Raw genomic sequence first — 22,507 nt, forward strand, 5'->3', positions numbered from 1 at the left:
ATCGATTCTGCAGTTGCAATTTAAGAGATGACGACGTCACACGCGAGCACTCGCTCTTCACTCATGTCTTCAGTGACTTCAGCTGTAGAAAACACCACTGCAACATTTTACTATATGAAAAGCAACTTTTATTTACAATGTAAAATGTATAGGTCCTTACACAGCACTCATTGCCATTTCATAAGGAATTGACTAAGTTACTTTTTCTGCCATTGACACCAGTAGACATCCAATACATATACCAGGAGTAGCTGTAATTGCCCGTGTTTAGCTTGGACGCATTGCCCCCTCAAAGCCACTGAAACATGAGTGATGGCTGCCACCCCTCCTAGTCAAAATGGACTAGACATCTAGTGCTATCAATGGAGATGAGATAATATGCTGACAACTACACGTTTGAAAGAACACAGCCATAACTTTCCACAACAATCAGTGTATTGTATGTATTGTGACAGACATGTTATCTGGGATCAGAAAGAAAATACCAAAACAAAACAAAAACAAAAAAATTAAAATACAGAAAACTAGTTGAAGAAAAAAACCTTTCAGGACGGTAAGCCAAATCAAAGCTAGACTGAGTAAATTTTTGGATAAACCAATTTTTACATCACCTGACCACCAAACTGAACTTGCCCACATTTTTTGTAACAATTAATTTTTCCTCAAAAATCAAGTAATGGTGTAGTGACGGGAAGAACGGCCAACAGTAAAAGTGACAAAAATAAAGCAGATGGAAGTTGAATTTTGAACAGTTGTCCTGGGAATCCATCATTTCTTCTGTTTTGGTGGAGGTCTGTGGAGGGATACAAAAATTAAACAATTAGCAACTTAGAACATTTCTCCAAACTTCAAACTTGCAGCAAATTTTGAGGGGTGAAATTGTGTCTTCTATGAGATATCCTCCAACAACATCCAGATGTTCCAAGATTTTCATTGTATAGTTAGTAAAATAATAAAATCACTGAGCATTCTTTGCCTTTGCAGACATCCCAACAGGTTTCCCACTCCTAACAAAGTGCCTTCCTGAACTTTTCTCATCACCAGACTCATAATTCAAGAGTTCACATTCTTTCAGAAATGTACATTCTGACCTTTTGATTTCCACTAACTAGGAACTGTTTCAGTAACTAAAAACAAAACCCATGAAATATTTAAAGGATATAGAAAAACTATTCATTTTATACAAATACATAAGTCTTGAGTATGCCCGCACATCCATAAAGTGTGAAATCACACTACCAAGTTTTGTAAGATGCCAATTTCATTAAAAAATTTTTTTTTTTTTTTAAATCGTTCCAACATTTTTTCTCTACCCATAATCTTTTATCAAACAGCCATTTCAAATTTCCCCCAGTGTGATAAGAGTAGCATTTGTGGTACGCGGGCTCCCTTTAGTGGTACATGACCGAATTACATTTCAGTCTGCTTTTAATACACTATTTTATTTATGAATTAGATATTAGTTGTTATTACACTTACCCACAAAAGAGTTAGATTTAATGTCAGAAACGTTTTGTGTTTTTTTTTTTCAGATGTTTAGGAACTACATATCGGTGTAATACCATGTATCTTAATTTTTTCAGTGCATTATGTTTCCCACTAAATCTCAGTGCAAAGTTAATTAATGTTAAACCAAAAACCACTGTGGCCTACCACACTCCTGTATTACATCTTGGTCCATGATAGTGGTACTCGGACCGACAGCGACATAATACGTCCCTTCAGAATACCGTATTTTCACACCAATAGGGCACGCTTAAGTCTAAAATTTTCTCTAAAATGGTCGATGCACCAATCGGTCGGTGCGTTTTGTCTGTGCAAATGTGTTACTTTGAAGGGAAAAATTTAAGAAAAATCATCACGAGTGGTATTTCTGAGATACTGCATGAATCAAAAGCACATTATTAGGGTCAATATCACAAGGAAGTTAATATGCCTGTCGTTGTAATTGCAAAATATCAAATTATTCAATTTGAAAAAAGAAATAAGTCCATCTTGAGGAGAACCTGATGCTTTCTAATTACAGAAATTACAATTTTCTTACTAGAACTTTAAGATGTTGTGGCAGCCATATTGCTTCTGATGTCAAAATATCTAAATTCTTTCAATGGTTCATATTATTCCAATAGTTGTCACTTTCGAACAAGAAATACAACGAAATAAAAAACAAAGTGGAATTGTGTTTAGTTTCAAAATCAAGGCTACTCGCGCCTGGCCAGTCAGATCACGTTTAACTAGGTAAGACGGCAGCGGCACAGGTAAGATGGCGGCGCCCCACCCCAGGTAAGATGGCCGCGCCCCGAGCGAGCAGTGACAAGTGTTTTTTGTTTTGAATTTCATTCATAGACATCAAAATAAATTTTGTTTAGCGTTTTATCTGTTTATCTTTTCTCTTCTTTAAAATAAATGACCGTATTGGTCCCATTGTCTTGCGTCATGGCGTTATTAATTTGCAGTTTCGTGCATGTCGACTTTATGCACATATTAGCCGCACCCTCTATTCAGTCATCATTTTTTTTGCCCGAAAAAAGCAGCTCACGTGCGAGTAAATGCGGTACTAGCGATGTGTTATAGGGAAATTATGAAATATGTCAGCAAATTATTTGTTAATTACAATTATCTTTGCCCATCCTTAAATGTTGAGAAAAATAATTCCAAAAGGACGCCTTACTTCTGTCAAGGCGATGGACACAAACATGAAGCTCAGTCATATCTTTGTGCTCTTTTGCCTCGATGGAAAAATTTGTCCTCATACTAAAATCAGAAGCAATTTGACGACCTTACATTTGAAGACTACAGCATGCTATTTAATTTAATTTTGGGAATTTTGTAGACTAAACATTTTATGTTCACATCATTGTTAACGTTTGTGTAGTTTGTTAGGACCTATCTTTTCTGATTAAAATGCAACACAGCTTGATTCTACTTTGCAAAGCGCTTGATAGCAGTCTCAAGTTTGTGCTGCAATATTTTTTTCCTGGTTGCAGTCCCATTTTTGGCCATCAATCTTTCTTATGGCTTTGGGGGGACTTTGAAATATTTCACTGAACATAGTGCAAAAATCACTCGGACGTTTAAAATCCAGGAACAAAAAAAGGACATGCAGATCTGTTAACATACTGATCATGTACCTGTAGATGCCAACCACCACAGCATGGTCTCTTTCATAGGGCTCCAGGGTGAGTTGCTCCTGTGGTTTCATATTCTCTGAAGTCATCTTCTTTACTTCTGAGGCAAACACAGCCTCTGGGGCAGCTGTCGAGTCTATACAGTTAGCCTGTTTACAATAAATTGAAAAGATGCTTCAGCAGTGGGCTTATTTCACATTTAGTTGCCAGAAAATGAATTTGATTCACCCAAATTAACATTAACATTTGGCACAATTCCTCGTAGTGCAGTGCTTCTCAATTGATTGATTTGATAAGGGACAGCACATATTAATGAACATATTTATATTCATGTTAATGAACATATATGTAAATATGTAAGATTGTAGCTGCCTGCTAATTTCCATCTTTAGTCCCTTGTGTAGCTACAAGATAAACAATAACACGGTCTAGACACTTTCACGTAGCACAATTGCTATCCACCAATCGAGTGTAATGACTAGTCTGGGAAAAAGTATGTTTCCTGAGTCCCAAGCTCCCAGGTACAGTAATACCTTGATATAAGAGTGTCTGAACATATGACAAATTCCTGCTTAATTTCAATGGAAACAATCAAAAAACCAGGACCACAACACATTTGGATAGGACATGAACAACATAACTTGCCCAATGCTGAGAAACCGCTAACTGTAGGTACCTTTATGGAAATGACAAAGTGTCCTCCATTCCTCAGAAAGTTGTGAGCATTCAAAGCAACAATCCTAGTCTGGTCGGGCTGGGCAACATCAGCAAAAATGACATCCACCATGCCTAAAAAGAAACGGCAAACAAAAAAAACATCACAGCAATAAATGTAAAGATCTTTCAAAGGAATCAACTTTGAGGCATCCACTAAAACAATTCGTTTAAAGCAGAATTAGCCCAAACATCAGATAATTGTTGGCAAAAAAAATATTTTGCACGCAAAAGAAAAGTTTTTTAACTCGCTTTCAAAATAAGTTTTAAAAGTATTTTTGCAATACACTGCATGTTTACTGCTTTTGCGTCGTTTACAACCCGTAAAATTTTCAGAAAAAAATGATTTGACATCAGATTTTGATAGCCATAATCTGCCCGCTAACCAATGATTGATTCCCATACCCTGTCCAAGAAGTCAAGGGTGAAGTCCCGGAGTTCCCATCTCAAATCAAGAAGAAAATGGACTTTTTTTGTATTTTCAATTTTGGATTTACAAGATTAAGTCAATTCGCTCATAAAAGGAAAAAAACATGGGGGACCTTCCGGAGTATTTGATAAAACAATACGCGAGAAAAACTCACGATCCCAAAAACGGTGATAAGTGTGTAAAAAAAGTTGCATTTCCAAGCACTCAGAGGAGATGCTATGCCTACATCTGTCAAAAACAAGTGAAGCAATGTGCGTGCAAGTCCTCAATTTTCTACGTGCATGCATTTGCAAATTTCTCACACGGTACAGAGAATGGCTGAGAAAATTACTGCAAATAATTTTGGTTCGACGACCAATAAGATAATTTTTCTGCATAAAAATAAATATATTTATATCCCAAAAGTTCATCTGAAAATACATTTATGGAATGTATTGCAATAATTTTCTACCAACCCTCTCTGTCTACTCACCAACCAACATTCTGTACTTGTGTGGGTGACGAGCATCTTCAATGATAGGAATGATGTTGGTGCGTTTCTTTGCCACATTAAGAAGGTCTCGACCAGATCTGTGAGAAAACTCTACAGCATACACCAGCCCTTCCTGCAACACAAGATTTTGGATGGTTTGTCAGATGACATGTAATTACAGGTGGGAGCTGCAGACGTAACCAGGAAGTGACTGTATGGTAGAATGCAAAGTGGTTTTCGCGGGTTACTTTGACCAATATTGGATTGGATAACTTTATTCATCCCGTATTCGGGAAATTTTTATTGTTGTTTAAAGAGGATTGGCCAGTGATCCAGTGAGTCACCAACCAATTAGCAGCCATATTTGTTTTAATGGTTCTGCCACATGGAAAAGGCCTCAATTAACCTTTCACAAACGCTGCCCCAAAAACAACTGTTGACCAATTATATGTCTTAGCAACTGTTGTTAAGGGACCACCTTTGAGCTTTAACATTGCCCCATTGTCGAAAAGATTATTTTTCTGGTTACTCTAAGTGTTAACTGACTGCCAAATGCCACACAACTTTACAGAAGCCTCGGAAAAGATCAACCAGCAGCAGATGTCCAAAATGGCGAAGTGGTGTCCCTTTGGGCGTATATAAACCAGACACGAGGTACCCAACAATTTTTATCTGGAGAAGGGTGGTTCTTTCTCTTGCCAAAGCAGAAAAAACCCACTTGGACATACGGCGTCAGTCCCAGCTAAATGTTTCCAAATAAACGGACAGGCATACCTGTTCTCTTAAAGTAAGATTAAGCTAACACCAGGGGCTAAGTAGCCAGCAGTCTTGCCTAACTTGCACATAAAGGCAATAATAAAGCCATACCTCTACTTACAAATCTCTCAATAAAATAAATATTCAGGCCAAGAAACGCCTCAATGGGGAAATTTTGTTTACAGATACAAAACAAATTCAAGTTACGAAACGTGAAGTGTCAAAAATTCAAAAATCACCTGAAATGTAATTTGGTAGCATAGTGTATTTTATTTTGAAATTGGCGTGATAGAGTTGCTCTCCCTTTGGCCATCTACCACCACCACCCACTGGCATCCCTTTCCTAGGAGGGAGCCATGTATCCATGATAATCCTACACTGTCTTTGGCCATCGTTTGAGTTCTCGTGATGTTTCATAAGTTTTTCCGTCTGTGCTTAATGGAAATTCTATTTTTTTTATCTCAGGCCCTAACAAAGTTATTCCTGGTGTGAGTGAAAAGAAGACGTGGGCTTTGTTATCAAAGTGTTCATGAGCTCCGCATTATGAAATTCGTCAAAGGCACTCGTTTTGGTATCAGAATTTTACCAAATGTAATAGAATTAAGTTGTAAGTTGTATGGTTAGATGCATGTGGATTTTTTTCTTAATCAGCTGCCAAACAATTGCCTCCTTCTCCCTAACTCACCACCAACTTCACTTTGCTACAAACCTGCCATTCTACCCGAAAGAAAAATGTCTGTGAATGTCTTATTCATGGGCCGCCTCCTGGTATAGAGGTTCACTCGCCTAACTTCGGTCCGGGGAGGGGCGGGCTGGATTCTCACTGGTGGCGGTATTATAGGGAGTGTGGGTGGTCATTTGTCTGTCTGTGTGCCTTACGACTAACTGGCGACCAGTCTAGGTGGTAGTCTGCCTTTCATCCGAAGGCAGCTAGGTTAGGCCCCAGCAACCCCCCGCTACCCTTTCAAGGATGGTTGGTATGGAAGATGAATGGATGGATGAGTGTCTTATTCATTTTAAGGGGTAGCATTGGGGACCTTGAGACGGATTTGGGAATTTACATGTAAAATATGACTACTTTTGGAAAATTTAAGTTACAAAACCACTTCAGGAACAAATGTTTTTTGTAAGTATGGACAGCACAGTAATCGAAACTGGATCAAGTTGTTATTTATGTCATCAAATATATCTTACTGGGATGGCATGGCGATAACATCTTAGTATACCGTATTTCTTGCATATTAACCGTCCGTATTAGTCATTTAAAAAAAAAGACTGAATCATGGGTACGTCCGGCTTATATGCGCACAAAATAGTCTTGACATGAACTAAACTGCAAAGTGACAAAGACGAAACGCCATAATGCAAGACAATGGCGCCGATACGGTCATTTATTTCAAAATAGAGAAAAGATAAACAGATAAAAACGCTAAACAACAATTATTCTGAAGTCTATGATTAGAATTTTAAAAATATATATCTTGGATAAAACGTGAAAAAAACTCTTGTGCCTGCCATTGCTCGCTCAGGGGGACGCCATCTTAATGTAGTGAAAGGTGCTCTGACTGGCCAGATACATGTTTGTAGTGTTTACCATGTCAGCACATCCCAAGAGTTGTTAAGACTGATCGAAGGTCTTGCGGTCGATCATTAAAATATCAGCCTTGATACTTGTGTTGTGTATCTCATGCTATTATTGCCCCCAGAGACTTGGTGAAAACAAGACCGCAAGGGACACACTTCCTGGTTGTACTGCTCACGTGACTTCCTTTTTCAATTTGTCTACGTGCACGCAACACCCTTTTGGAAGGTGCAATCCAGAAGACAATCCTTTTGATTCATACAGTATCTCAGAAGTACCACGTGCGATTTTTCCTAAGATTTTCCCTTCAACGTAACACATTTGTACTCCCTATTAAAAGCATGAATATGGAGCTGAAAACTGTGAATTAGAGGGCGTTTATACGAGAGAAATTGTAAAATTCAACACTTAAGGCAATTTTAAGGGTGCGACTTATACGCGGAGGCAGCTAATATGCGAGAAAATACAGTGTCTGTTTCGTTAGATAAAGTTAGTTGACCATATTGTCAGTCCGTTCTATAAGTGCACTCACATTAAAGTGATGTGATGTCATTAACAACTTTCTCTTTTAAGTAAAACAAGTTTCTAATAAGTGTCATGCCAATTTATATTTTTTATTTAGCATTTTGTGAACAAACACCCTACACCAAACTTATACCGACCCAGTGCTTTCTGTTTAAAAAGTATCAGGACCAGCTCAGAGGTTGTTGTTGAGTACCATCATGGTAGGGGTATTATTAATTTTTCTTAAGCTTAGTTTGAGGTGTCGATGCCAACTCCAATTCTAACCTGTTGCAAAAAAGTGACAGAAACAGCACTCACCGGCCCAACTATGTCTGAGACATGAGACACTGTTGTACCAGAGGCAGCCCCCAGGTACATGACTTTGGCTCCAGGTTTGATATGGATCTGGTCAACTCCACCCAAGATGGCTGCTGCTAGTTTTGAACGGAATGGATTCCATGCTCTGTACTCAATCTTTGTCTCTCCCTCCTAATAACAAGTAAAAATAAATAATGCAATATTGTAGATTAGGATGTTGCAATAGTATTGGGAAAATTCACTTTAGACTCACCTCAACACTCATCCTCTTCTCTCCATACACAGATTCACCTACAACCATATTCTTGGTGACTAGGGCATCTTCCCTCCCTCTACAAATGAAAACTCCTAAGGAGATGAATAAAATCAGATATTCAGTCACAAAACAACATGCCTACACACTCAAAAAAAGGAAGATAAAACAATACTCAAGCAAAACTAACAAAAACGCTCAGATTTGTTTTTCTAGGGATGACCTCAGAGCACGTGATTTTTAGAAGATTGGGAACATTTAATAAAAAGCATGTTTTATACCCTTTTTCTTCAGTGCTAAGTCCTAGTAGCAAGCGGAAGACAGAGGAGTTGCTTCCACCTGTGATTTTTAGCTTGGATTTTCACATTTTATGTACCTAATATTTTTTAAATGTAATATTTAATAGCAGGAAAAAAAATCGCGAAGACATGAATTCGCGACGATCGAGGTAAGACTATGTATGTCCATATACCGTATTCTCATGCACTTAAGTCTTAAATTTTCTCCAAAATAGAGTAAATAACTGGAAACTCAAGAGAGCCATGACATTATGTTCTTCACAAGTGTATGTAAAATTTGGACCACAATTGTATATGCAATGACTATATCTTCATATTTATCTTCCCGTCTATTTATCTTCCCTTCTTAAGATAATCATATTTGTCCAGAAATTGCTAACATTCGAAAGAGGAGAAACGGGGGCTGACACTGCAATTTAGCAAAATAGACAAAATGATCCAGTCAAAGAATTATTGTTTGGGTTTTGGCTTAAGTAACGGCAAATAACTTATTTAGGGAAATCCCAATTTACAATAAATATTACATTGTCATCACAAATAATTATACAGAGCAAAACCTGGGACTAACCTTCATGCCTATGGGGCTCCACCAAGACTTTCCTTCCCGCTCCAAAGCCTCCTCGACCACCCCGCCCTCCTCTTCCTCTTGGGGTTCCTCGACCTCCTCCGCGACCTCTGAATCCTCCCCCATCTGGAGAACGGAATCCACCTTGGGGAAAGAAATGTGCCTGTCAAATCGTTGATTGTGTTGTTGTGGAGGAAAAAGACGGAGTTGACTTAGAACACGGCTGCAGAACTTCAGTACTCAAGCCTCTATCAAGTCTGTTGTCCTGGTCTCCCTCAACCAACAGAACTGAGTCAAATAACCGGGATCGTTATTAAGATTCTGGACAGCTTACTGATGAGTCGATCATTTGATTTAGGTGTGGCAGAGGAGGGAGATATGGGAATACAGACTGGATGGGGGTCCTCGAGTACCGGAGTTGGGCGCCCCTAATAAAGGTTTCGCTGCATCCCCTAAAAAGGCCTGAGGAAATGTGAAGATACTCCAGCATCTGGATTCACAATTGCTTACAGAATACAAACAATTTATAAATTCCCGACATGCTGTTATGCCAAATTGTATAGTTGTACCTCTTCCTCTGAATCCTCCTCTGCCTCCACGGTCACCAAATCCTCCTCGGTCACCAAATCCTCCTCTGCCTCCACGGTCACCAAATGATCCTCGGTCACCAAATCCTCCTCTGCCTCCACGGTCACCAAATCCACCACGTCCACCTCCAAATCCCCCTCGGGGACTGAAACCTATCCGGCGCAGATGGCCAAATTAATGCAGAAATTATAAATTAGCAGATTAAAAACTGACAGTTGATATTTAATACATGGCCATAAAAAACTGATTCGACACCAAGAACTGCAAAAAATAAAGGCCCGATTGATCTCCAAAGTGACATGGTGTTAAACGGTATCGATAATTATCAACATAACTACCACATCTTTTTTCTTTCATATTTGAAACTTCAAACTTGAATGAGTAATTAAATTACTTTCCTCATTCAATGATGAAAGTAACTATGTTACCTTACTTTAGAAGAAAAGAGTATATAAAATATGATTTCAAAGTATGTTTGTTGTCCTGTTGTGGAATAAATATAACCTAACTTACACTATTAGAAAGAATAAAACCTGCAGCAATTTTGACAGGCGTCTAATTTTATAAATTTTCCTTCAAAGCAAAAGTTCAGTGCAATATGAAATAAATAAAATAGTTAACTGAAGACATCACCATTGGCAAGCAGACTACGGTCATACCTCTACTTACGAATGCCTCTAGGTACGAAAGTTTCTTGTTACAATTTTTTTATATGCAAATGAATGACGTGATACGAAAAAGATACAAGTTACGAAATCCCCCAAAAAGTAAATGCATTTCCTTCTCCGTTATTTTATATGGAATTCCCCTTATTAAGCGATTAAAAACTACAAATGAAACGTGGCACATATTTTCACACAGCGTAAAAGTCTAAAATGTACTACAAAGTGGACGCTTTCGAGCCTGGTAGAGAGGGCGCTTGCCGCCATCTGGCTGACAAACACGGGTATTACATCTATAACGGCCACGGAGGGAGATATTTCAGCGGTGCAGGGCACATTTTCATATGCTCTATTTATTTTAAGACATTAATAATTTCATTATAATTTTCTCTCACTTTTATTTCGTCATCTTTCATACAAATTGGCACACTGATCAATTTTCAGGGGTTTAGTTGTTTTTTTAGGTCCCATGGAAGGAATTAGAGAATCACATATAAAGTACCTCTACTTATGAATTTTCAAGTTACAAAAAAGTCTTGGAACCAATTAATTTTGCAAGTAGAGGTAGGACCATACTTTTATCCCCACAAAAAGAAACCGTGAAAATTTACCTCACATATGGCCATTTATAAAAAATAAAAAAGTTGGATGACCGGATCCCGTTTTTACCCAAAATAACAAGGTCTACATTTTTGCAGCGTTTTCAGAACATTTACAGAGAATGGGGAAACACCTTTATCAAGTAAGAAGTCAGGCTGTCCTGAAACAAGACGGTGGGTAAAGACATTTTCAATATGGCTGCTCTTTGCAAAGGTATTTACGGGGTATTATAAAAAAACAAAAACACCCCAGGGAGAATTCACTTGGATCTTTTAATAGATCAGATCTTCCTCATCATCCTTTTCTTCTCCCGAGTCTTGGTCCGGAACTAGCATTCATCTTGCAACAGTGCCTCTGTTCTCTGTGGTGGCCGGGTCTTGTAATTGCAGTTTTAAATCATCGAATTTATATCGCAAGGTTTTATTATTGTTTTGACAAAAAATATTTCACTATAATTGTTGTTGTTGTTTTGTAGCCCAGCTCTAGTTTATTGCTTGGGTTTGTTGAGCGGGAAAAAGACTGACCTCATAAGAAAATAGTCATACCTCAACATACGAGTGCCCCGAAATACGAGCAATTTGAGATCCAAGTAAAATTTTGGGCAAATATTTATCTTGAGACACGAGACAAATTTTGACATACGAGCATACAGCGGACAAGAGAGGATGCCCATAAGAGCATCATGGGCACTGTCTTTCTGGTCGCAACTCCCCGTGCAATGTCTCTCTGGTCGCAACTCCCTTGTGTAATGTCTCTCTGGTCGCAACTCCCTCGTGTAATGTCTCTACGAGCACTGCATTTTTTTCAGTGTTTTTCCCCCGTTAGTCAGTGTGAATGGCGTATATACTACTTCTCGTTGGCAAGTGGCCGTGCCGTATCCTATTGTGAGGAGATTTGTGTGCATATTTTTGGGAATATTTTGAAGGGAATACAAAAGCAAACTACCATTGATAGGTTGCCTCTGAAACTCAGGGTGGAGGCGGGGCAAACAGAGCCAACCAGGGAGAAGAAAGGTATAAAAATGTAAAACAAAATTACAATTAAGTTCAGTGTAAGGTTAGATTGAACTCATTTTTGAGTGTCTGCATTGTAATCCAAGTTCATTTAATTAAAAAAAAGCTATGTTACGAGCGTGCTGCTGTACAAAAAGTCTCCCCCTTCCTCGCCCCCGTCCCTCTCTCTACCCTCCGCGAAATCCGTCTCATTTTAGTTCTATTAAACACTTTGGTATAGTATTAAACCACTAGTTATTTGATACTTTGTTAATAGATGGCGAATTAGAACAAATAAAACTTTTTCCAATCCAATACCCTGTTTTTTCAGAGGGTTGGAACGAATTAATTTGTTTTAAATTCATTTGTATGGGAAACGTTCGTTTTTCAGTTACGAGAAACTCGACACACGAGCTCAGTCCCGGAACGAATTAAGATAGTATCTCGTGGTATCACTGTACTTGGTTTCGACGACTGAATTTTAGATCTAAAAACAAGACATTATGATAACGCCCAGATTAGGAATCGCATGGTTCAATGTTACTATTCATCTTGGCATAATTTTGTTTTGTATTTTTGCGTTTCAAAAGGAGAAAAATAGAGTATTCTAGTGTATGGATTATGGCTCTTCAACATTCTAAACGAAACACGTGTGAAAGCATCATGGCGACTTTACAGATCAGCAGTTATTTCTCTAGCGACAGCAATCTAAAAACAAGAAATTATGATAACGCTCAAATTAGGAATCGCATGGTTAAATGTTACTATTCATCTTGGCATAATTTTGTTTTGTATTTTTTGCGTTTCAAAGGGAGAAAATTTGAGTATTCTAGTGTATGGATTTTGGCTCTTCAATCTAAACGAAACACGTGTGAAAGCATCATGGCGACTTTACAGATCAGCGGTTATTTATTTAGTGACAAAAAACATTCACAATTTGTAATGTGAAGTACATCACAGGAATCAAACATGTATAAACTCAAACGTATTATATGAAGCATCTATCGATTCATATATTTGATAAGGAACGAGGCCCACGTGTAACTTCGATTTCGGATTGCAATTTACGCAGAGATTAACTGTAGTGTAAATTCCTAAATAACATGTTATTGTTGTCGTCCTTACCTGGCTTCATGTTGTGCGATCCTTAAATAAAAAAGGTTTAACTAGGATTTCTTCTGCCTTCTTCGAATATATCTTCGACGAGCACGATGAACAATCAGCGCCACATGTGCGACCGCCGGAAGTACAGATCACATTTCCTGTCTGGATCTACTTCCGTTTCTTCGACTCCGTGTTTTACTTTTGATCTGTTATTTTCCCCTATTAGCTAATACCTAACTCGGTCATTCGTCAATACATCTTTTACACAAATATTTCCCCCATCTTTCAAAGAGAGAGGCAAAACCAGAGATAAATACAGTTACGAAGGAAAATTGATTAAAATGAAAATTAGCCCTGGGCTACAATCTTACATATGTAAATATATGTTAATTAACATGAATATCAATGATCATTAATATGTGGTGTTCCTTATTAAATAAATCAAACTCGAAAAAAAATTAGATATAACATCACACACATAAGGATAGATGTATTGGGGGTGGAGTCAGTGATGTAAGGCACCAGCGGCCATCTTGCAATGGAGGACTTCTCTGACGGACCGACAGAAGTATACTATGCAGGATTGGAAATTTTCCTTGATGTTTTTGTAGAAGCAATCCATTTGAAATCAGTTGAAAGCTGATCAGTATATATTTACTATGTGGTATAACTGTAATACATTATTATTATAATACTACTTATAAGTTCATGCTGCGTTGACTCTTACGTTTATTTAATGTCCCTGACGCGAAATAGATTTTAAAAAAGCGACCACGTTTGATCTCGTTGACTCAGTGGGCTTCAGCATCTATACTAATATTTATTATATTTATGCCTTCACGTTTGATTACGGAAGTAGTCAGCACAGTTGAGCTGACGCGTCACGGATGAGGTTACTGAATGAAAGATGGCGAGCACCTATGAGACTTTTAACTTGTAAGTGCTTCCAGTATATCAAGTTACTCTTATATATAGCACAAAGACAATGTGCAAGCCAGGGATTTACCTTGCTGCCTCAACAGTAAATAGGCAAAACATGACTGCGCTCGGTTGAATCTAAGCATCTCGATCTGAGTATTGTGGTTTTGTGTCTACGTAACCGGATATACGACGAAATCATATGCCATTACATAAAATTTTCTTCATAAATATAGCGTTTTATTGCTTATACAGGCGTACTACAACAGATAAATTTTACATCGAGGCTTGTGACGATGGCTCTGTGGACGTGCTGGCTATCGATAGAGTTTCAACTGAGATGACGCTCACAGGTAGGCAGGCATCATTATGTGATTAAATTCATGTCAATCCTCGCAAATAGAAAAATATTTTCGAATTAATGTTTTGCCTTTGCTCACAGTCACACTATTGATTGCCCTTTGGTGTCCCTTATATGGTCCACAGTTAAGAGAGATATTCCTACATCTGCTGAGATCAGGCCAATATGTGGACTCATGGGGACAATACGCCTGGTGGCAGGTAGTATGTTTACCTTTTTATGCACAAATTACGATGATCTAAAACCCTTACTGGGCACTCATTTAACTCTTTTCTATTATTAGTGGTGTTAAATTAATTGGAGTATTGGACGTCTCTCCCCATCAGTGGCATGCAATGAGTTAAATCTTATGGGGAAAAAACTAGTGTTGCTTGGGGCCGTAACAGTGTGTGTTTCTTTTTAATTCATTCTTTCATTCATTCATTTTCTGAACTGCTTATTCTCACAGGGGTCGCTTGGGGTGCTGGAACCTATCCCAGCTGACTTCGGGCCAGAATCGTTGGCCAGCCGATCGCAGGGCACGAGGAGACGTATAACCATACACACTCACACTCATTCCTAGGGGCAATTTAGAGTGTCCAACCAGCCTACCATACATGTTTTTGAAATGTTCCAACACCCCTGCCACCTGGAAGAGGATTAGAGTGAGATAAAATGAATGGATGGTCATTTGCTCTATAAAGATTGACAGTTTTAAGTATCAACTTAAAATATAACTGTCCACTGTAATGACCACTCTTCCAGAAATTGTTAATTTTTGAATTGTGAAATACAGTGGTGCCTATACTTAGCAAATTAATTCATTCAAGGGTTTTTTTGTTTGATTTTTCGTCAGTGGCGTAATTGGTTCCACGATCTTTAATACAATCCCCTAAACCAGGGGTGGGGAAACCGGTCCTCGGAGGTCACTGTGGGTGCAGGTTTTGGTTGCAACCGATCCAGCAAAGGCACACTAACCAAGAGATTTCTGCAGAAAACAAGAAGCACCTGACTGCAATCCACTGATTGCACTTACAGGACACCAGATTGGTGACAAGTTGGCCTCTTTATGGGTTGGAATGAAAACCTAGGCCCACTGCGGCCCTTTGTGGAATAGTTTGCCTCCCTGCCCTAAACCCTTTAAAAATCATAAAAGTATACACATTTTGTATGATTATATGTATGTAAATGTATGTGCAAAAAAGAGAAAAAAGTAAATTATTCATTACGCCATTCAAATCAATGAGAAATGCAAAGGCATTCCAACTGGGTGGAATTGGTGTTGTGAAAGTGGCAGGACAGTAAACATAGTACATAAACTAGTATGTAAATAACAGTTCCATCATGGATATGCAGCATTCTTGTAACGAATGTGAGGCCAGTGAGGAATTGGGAGATGGGAAAACAAACTACCACGACAATTTAAAAAAAATACCAGATACAGGAAATGTTTGTTTTTCAGGAGATGTTTGATTTCATTTCCTGTTTCCTATTGTGGAACAAAGTTGTTCCCGTCGAGGCTTTTTGTAATCTGAATTTTCTATGTATAGTAGCATTTGAAGGTGGAGATAACATTGTACTTTATGGATTCAGAAGTTTAGACACCCCATGTCACCACGCTTCCTGGTTGTCTTAGGTATGTATCTGATCATCATCACAAAGAAAAAGAAGGTGGGGGACCTCCTGGGTCATGCTGTATGGAAAGCGATGGACTTTGACATCATCTCATATCAGAAGACAATACTACACTTAAGAGAAAATCAGGTAGCGTGACCTGCTCTGAACATAATTATACAAATGGGGCATGAGTTTTTGGTCACGCGTCTTCCAACTGTCTTACTCCTTTAACTGCCGCCAACGTACTTGTACGTAAAGAAATGTCCATATCCTTATACAACTTGGTGCTATATTTTCGTGTCACCCAATGCACAGAGCAGGAGAGACACAAGTCTTTTTAATTAAAGTCATACTCTTTAGTTTACCGTGTTTTCTTGCAGCATCTGCTTCCTTTTGTTACTTTTACGTTTATTGCTTTTTTTTGTTTCACTGGTTGTAATTCATTTGGCCATAATGTTATCACCCAATTCTGTGCCACATTGTTATAAGAAGACCCATTTTTTTCAAGACTCAAGTTTGAAAAGAGACTTTTTGAACACCAAATTCAATTTTTATACAGAAAATAATTACAATACATCTCAAACAAATTATAGCAATATATCCGAGAGTCTTGAAACAAATCTGAATAAGGGAAACATAAAATAAAATAATGCAAGATGATTTAAACTTTGCTACTCCTCACAAACATCCTCTGCCTCGCCATGCTCAGTGTCACTGTCTCACTCCCATCCTCTGGCTCCTGCCATAGCACGTCATACTCACTAACGTCCACGGTGCTTGATATGCAACATTTTTATAAACCCGTGGGATACTGCATCCCATGCGTGGAGGATCCACTCACGGAGCAAATGTACTGGAGGCATCTGAATCCAGGAGCCACTGTGTGTATTTCTTTCGCAGAGTGTCTTTGAATGGTTCGTTACACACAACATCCATCACCTGTACCTGGCTTGTCTTTCCGCCCGGAATGATCACTAAGTCACCGTTCATCGCCTTCACTTGTTTTTTGACTGGATCAGACAAGTGTCCACAAAATGGATCCAAAATCAGCATGCTCCTCTTTTTCCCCCATGCTATCTGCCCCACACAACCTTGAACCAGTCCACTACAAGCTCAGTCTCCATCCAGCGCTTTTCCTGTGTACGTACAATAATGCCAGATGGCAGCGCCTCCTTAGGTTTTGTCTTGCGTTTTAAAATCACATACGGAAGGAGTTTGGTACTGTCTGTGAGGCAGGGTAACATGGCGGTAACGCGCCTCTTCTCATTTCCAGTGGATTTTATAATAACAGACTTCTCACCTTTTTTGTGCACAGTGACAGGTGTTGGCATGTCACAAAACACAGGTGTCGGATCAGCATTGCCAATATGATCCAATGGGTAAGAGTGCTTTTTGTTGATCACATAGCGCTGAAAAGACAACAGCTTCTCTCCAAAGTCAGAGGACAGACGCTGGGCTAGACTTGTAATGTGTTGCAGCATTAGTCCGTTACACTGCATCATTCTTTTATACCAGCCGAGGCTTGCATTGAAGTCAGCGGTGGGTATCTTTAGCTCTATGGTTATTACTACATCCTTGAGCTAAATGACAGCTCCGCTGATGGGCATCTTGTCTTTTCGTTTCTCGTCCATGTACGCGCATACCCTCGTCGAGCTTTTGGAAGCGCCGCTCTGAGGACCACGGAAAGCTTTTCTCTGACTAAGAGCATTTTTTAGGCTTTTTTTAAAGCTCTCCACCTCCATACATTATTAAACACTGACACCATATTTCATAGGTGCTTTCCCATTGTTTGAAGACTCCGCCTCATTTATCACCATCATCTTGAAGTCTGCATCATAACTTCTCCTCAGCTGCTGGTTAACCTGGCCGATTTTTGACCCATTTTTCTCCAGATTGTCCCTACGTTTCTCTTCTCTTTTCTTTCTTACCGCAATTTTTTATTTTTCTTCGTGATAGGTTTGCTCTGGCCTGGGGAGTTAAGTTCAGCATTCGCTTTAAAGATACCTGGGGCCATCTATCGTTGTGAATGAGTATAATGTCTACACTCTGAAAATACGACAATCCCCACTTTTTCAGTCTTATTCCAATGCAAAAAACATTGTCTTCTATTTGGGCCAATACGGTAGTGCCGATTTTGCATTTAGAAACATAAGAGAAGTTAGCATATCTATGAGCAATTCATGATTCAATGATTTAGTAACTAACAAACAGAAGGGCCCGGCTTTGCTGGTTCCACCTGCTTGGGCGAGGTTGTTATTGCGTGTGTTTTGGTAATCTGAGTAAGGAGAAGCACAGTGGCTAATCCACACGTGGGCAGATCGCAATAAAAGATGAACGTGGAAAAGTCACGGCAGGAAAAAAAGTTCCGGGGAGCACCTGGAAACTCTCCGGCGGAAATTCTTCCGAAAATTACGTGGAAAAGCGTCCTACTTTACAACTAAATTGGGTCAGCGCCGCCAGCACCATCGTGTCTTCCCGTCACGACAGGAAAAAAACGTTTCGGGGAGCACCTGGAAACTCGCTGGCGGAAATTCTTCCGGAAATTACGTTTGTAAATGACATGTGATAGGTTCACCAATAGGCATTCCCAAAATGCACGCACAGATAAAGAGAAAAGACAATCTTCTGGAATTCTTCTTGCAAGGAGAACAACTGGCCATGGCCAGTCCCCGCTCTGTTCTGGCCTCACGCCTCTTTTCTTGTTTATTAACTTCAAGGACCCTAGTTACAATGGACGTCTCAACTCTCAAGGGAGGGGTGGGAAACAGAAGTGAGACGTCAATATAGTCAAAACTAATGAAGGTTTGAAATCTATGTGCAGCTCAAGGTGTTTTGAATCTTCTTTGTTTAGTCCACTCCAAGCAGTCCAAGGCATTTTGGCTTCTCTTTGTTTAGTCAAACTAAGGTTCTCAGGACCAAAGCATTTACTTCGTTGCAAGCAAACATATAATAATATGAAACTAAGTTTAATAGTAAAGCAAAGCATGTTCTTCATTGCAAGCAATTTCCACATAATTTACAAATGTCATTTTGGGAATAATTTCCGCCAGCGAGCTTCCAGGTGCGCACACACACACACATCCATCCATGCATCACGCTTTATAATGATTAGAGAATATATAAAGTGCGATTTATGGATGGGTGGATGTTTTACAACTCCCATCACGACAGAAGAAAAAATTGTTCCAGGAGCACCTAGAAACTTGCTGGCGGACCAATCAGCCATGTGGTGCGTTTAGTGCACATCATGTAAAAACAACGATTCATACATAAACTCTTCTTTCAGCGCTAACAAATAAAAGTTACTTGTCTATTAGGATCCGACAGCCGTTTCTGGCCACCATAAAAATGTCAACTCTCTACATTGCACGCCTTGGACAAACGTAGCGAGATAATCCTAACATACACACACATACACCCATAAATCACGCTTTATAAGGATTATAGATGACAACAATGTTTCCTAATTAATTAGTCTTTGTCACTCCTTCCTGACCATAGTCAGGTTTTAACTCTGTCCCTGATGCGTAGTAGGGATCCAAACACAGGGACGCACGTACGCAAGGACAGAGTGGAGTGCGCTAACAAAAAATTTAATGACTACGGCAGGATTATCAGAAAATAACAAAGACTTTGGAACCAAATAAGAAAATCAAACCTGACTTGGAGGACGTCGTGATGTGTGTGCGTGCGTGTGTATATCTATATATGGTATTTACTCGCATATAAGCCGCCCACACGTATAAGCCACACCCTGAAAGTTGCCTTGAAATTTTTGAATATTACAATTTGTCTCGTATAAGCCACCCTGATTCCCAATTTTTACCTCCATATTCATGGTTTTAATAGGGAGTACAAATGTGTTACTTTGAAGAGAAAATCTTAAGAAAAATCTTCACGTGGTATTTCTGAGATACTGTAACAAAAACAAAAACACATTACAGTGGTACCTCGAGATACGAGCTTAATTCGTTCCAGGAGTGAGCTCGTATGTCAATTTACTCGTAACTCAAATGAACGTTTCCCATAGGAATGAACTAAAAACTAATTAATTCGTTCCAACCATCTGAAAAAAACACCAAAAACAGGATATTGGATTGGAAAACATGTTTTATTTGTTCTAATTCGCCATCTATTAACAAAGTATCAAATAAGTAGTGGTTTAATAGTATACTAAAATGTGTTTAATAGAATTAAAATTAGACGGATTTCGCGTAGGGTAGAGAGAGGGACAGAGAGGGGGGGCTGAGGGGGGAGTTTTTGCACGGCAACGCGCTCGTAACATAACAAACAAATTTAAATGAACTTGGATTACAATGCAGACACACTCAAAGATACGTTTAATCTAACCTTACACTAAACTTAATTCTAATTTTGTTTTACATTCTTATACCCTTCTTCTCCCGGCCGAGTTGGCTCTGTTTGCCCCGCCTCCAACCTGACTTTCAGATGCAACCTATCGAGGGTTGTTTGCTTTTGTATTCCCTTCAAAATCTTCCAAAAATGATGCACACAAATGTCCTCACAATCGGATAACGCACGACCTCTTGCCAACGAGTAGTACTGTTGTGATCAAAAGTTTACATACACTTGTGAAGAACATAATGTCATGCTCTCAAGTTTCCAGTTACAGACACTCCTCAACTTACGAACGCAATTGGTTCCGAGCGATTGTTCATAAGTTGAATTTGTTTGTAAGTTGATTTAGTGCTATATTTTGTATTATAATTTATGTTTAAGGCCTATATAAGTATATTGAAGGTTTATATAAGTGCATTTGTATGTTTAAGGCTTGTATAAGTAACACGCATTGGTTTGTACTGATTTTTTTTTTTTTAATAAAATGGAGAGAATATGTATAGTACTGTAGAGAGAGAGATAGATTTATGTATTAGAAACTGGCCAAAAGAAGCGACCTAATGACGATTGCACAGTTTTCTTCTTTTTTTCATCATAAATGATGCAGTAGCACTGTATGGCATCATTCAATTGATTTGCAAACTTTGTGCAACGTTCAATATTTGGGTCCTGCTGCTCGATCTTTCTGTTTATAAATGGTACTGAATGTGCAACGCTCACCACTTTCTGACGCGCATCAAGCTTCGTTATTATTGCCACTCGTTTCAAATGAAATGGCTTGCCTCTTCCTTGCAACTCCCGGAAGCCTTTAGCTTTTTACCAACCATATTCAATATTGGATGCATGAGATATTTAATGATACAAATGAAAAAGGTTCTTTGCACACTGGAGATACATTCACGCACTTCCGCATTGCAACGAAGAAGGTAGATGCTGGGTGAGCTGAGCTCTCACAGCGCCAGGCGTCGGTATTAGCGGCGGAAAGAAGTACTACTCCGAAAAAGACGCGAAATACAAAATTGGACTTGCGAACATTTTTGGACTTAAACGCAATTTGCAGACATGTTCGTATGTACCGTTGTTCGTAAGTTGAATGTTCGTAAGTAGGGGAGCGTCTGTATTTCTACAACTCTGATTTTTCTCTGATAGAGTGATCGGAACAGATACTTATTTGTTACAAAAACATTAATTTAATTTAAATAGGGCTCATTGGATGCAAACACACACACACGCTACAATGGGAAAGTCAAAGGAGCTCAGCATGGATCTGAAAAAGCGAATCCTTGACTTGAACAAGTCAGGAAAGTCACTTGGAGCCATTTAGAAGGAGGTGCAGGTCCCAAAAGCATCAGTGCAAACAATTGTTTGTAAGTATAAAGTGCATGGCACTGTTTTGTCACTGCCACGATCAGGAAGAAAATGCAAGCTATCACCTGCTGCTGAAAGAAAATTGGTCAGGAGGGTGAAGAATCAACCGAGAATCACCAAAAAGCAGATCTGCCAAGAATTAGAAGCTGCTGGAACACAGGTGTCAGTGTCCACAGTCAAGCGTGTTTGGCATCTCCATGGACTGAGAGGCTGCCGTGCAAGAAGGAAGCCCTTGCTCCACAACCGGCACCTTAAGCCTTGACTGAAGTTTGCTGCTGATCACATGGACAAAGATAAGACCTTCTGGAGGGAAGTTCTGTGGTTAGGCGAAACAAAAATCGAGCTGTTTGGCCACAATGCCCAGCAATATGTTTGGAGGAGAAAAGGTGAGGCCTTTAACCCCAAGTACACCATGCCTACCGTCAAGCACGGTGGTGGTAGTATTATGCTGTGGGGCTGTTTGCTGCCAATGGAACTGGTGCTTTACAGAGAGTAAATGGGATAATGAAGAAGTAGAATTACCTTCAAATTCTTCAAGATAACCTAAAGTCATCAGCCCGAAGATTGGGTATCGGGCGCAGTTGGGTGTTCCAACAGGACAATGACCCCAAACACACATCAAAAGTGGTAATGGAATGGCTAAATCAGGCTAGAATTAAGGTTTTCGAATGGCCTTCCCAAAGTCCTGACTTAAACCCCATTGAGAACTTGTGGACAATGCTGAAGAGGAGTGGTCAAAGATTCAACCAGAAGCTTGCCAGAGGCTTGTGGATGGCTACCAAAAGTGCCTAATTGAAGTGAAAATGGCCAAGGGACATGTTACCAAATATTAGCGCTGCTGTATGTATATTTTTGACCCAGCAGATTTTATCACTTTTTTCTGTTCACCCATAATAAAGTCATAAAAGAACCAAACTTCATGAATGTTTTTTTGTGAC

General features: G+C 39.2%; 2 protein-coding genes across 2 annotated transcripts in view; one reads left to right on the forward strand and one right to left on the reverse strand.

Moving 5' to 3' along the window:
* Nucleotides 1-105: 105 nt before the first annotated feature.
* Nucleotides 106-13,147, reverse strand: fbl (fibrillarin). The gene is made up of 9 exons (XM_077599151.1): nt 12,989-13,147; nt 9,591-9,761; nt 9,025-9,165; nt 8,158-8,252; nt 7,905-8,075; nt 4,745-4,877; nt 3,805-3,917; nt 3,132-3,277; nt 106-793 (listed from the first exon to the last, which is right to left on the reverse strand). The coding sequence occupies exons 1-9, from the start codon at nt 12,996-12,998 to the stop codon at nt 769-771; spliced, it is 1,005 nt and encodes a 334-aa protein (XP_077455277.1). The 5' UTR covers nt 12,999-13,147; the 3' UTR covers nt 106-768.
* Nucleotides 13,148-13,492: 345 nt separating this feature from the next.
* Nucleotides 13,493-22,507, forward strand: part of sacm1lb (SAC1 like phosphatidylinositide phosphatase b) — a 48,596-nt gene continuing 39,581 nt past the window's right edge. The window contains exons 1-4 of the mRNA XM_077598388.1: nt 13,493-13,903; nt 14,141-14,238; nt 14,372-14,446; nt 15,862-15,989. Coding sequence (XP_077454514.1) covers nt 13,875-13,903; nt 14,141-14,238; nt 14,372-14,446; nt 15,862-15,989 — 330 coding nt within the window. The 5' untranslated portion in view covers nt 13,493-13,874. The remainder of the gene's footprint in view (nt 13,904-14,140; nt 14,239-14,371; nt 14,447-15,861; nt 15,990-22,507) is intronic.

This window comes from Stigmatopora argus, chromosome 4 (assembly GCF_051989625.1).
Source record: "Stigmatopora argus isolate UIUO_Sarg chromosome 4, RoL_Sarg_1.0, whole genome shotgun sequence".
Lineage (NCBI taxonomy): Eukaryota > Metazoa > Chordata > Actinopteri > Syngnathiformes > Syngnathidae > Stigmatopora > Stigmatopora argus.

What these genes read in the sequence shown, in the direction of transcription:
- fbl (XM_077599151.1), bottom strand. An exon ending in AGGAGGATTCAGAGGAAGAG is followed by an intron (nt 9,166 to 9,590) that starts GTACAACTATAC and finishes TCTTTCCCCAAG; the next exon opens with GTGGATTCCGTTCTCCAGAT. An exon ending in TCTCAGACATAGTTGGGCCG is followed by an intron (nt 4,878 to 7,904) that starts GTGAGTGCTGTT and finishes CTTGTGTTGCAG; the next exon opens with GAAGGGCTGGTGTATGCTGT.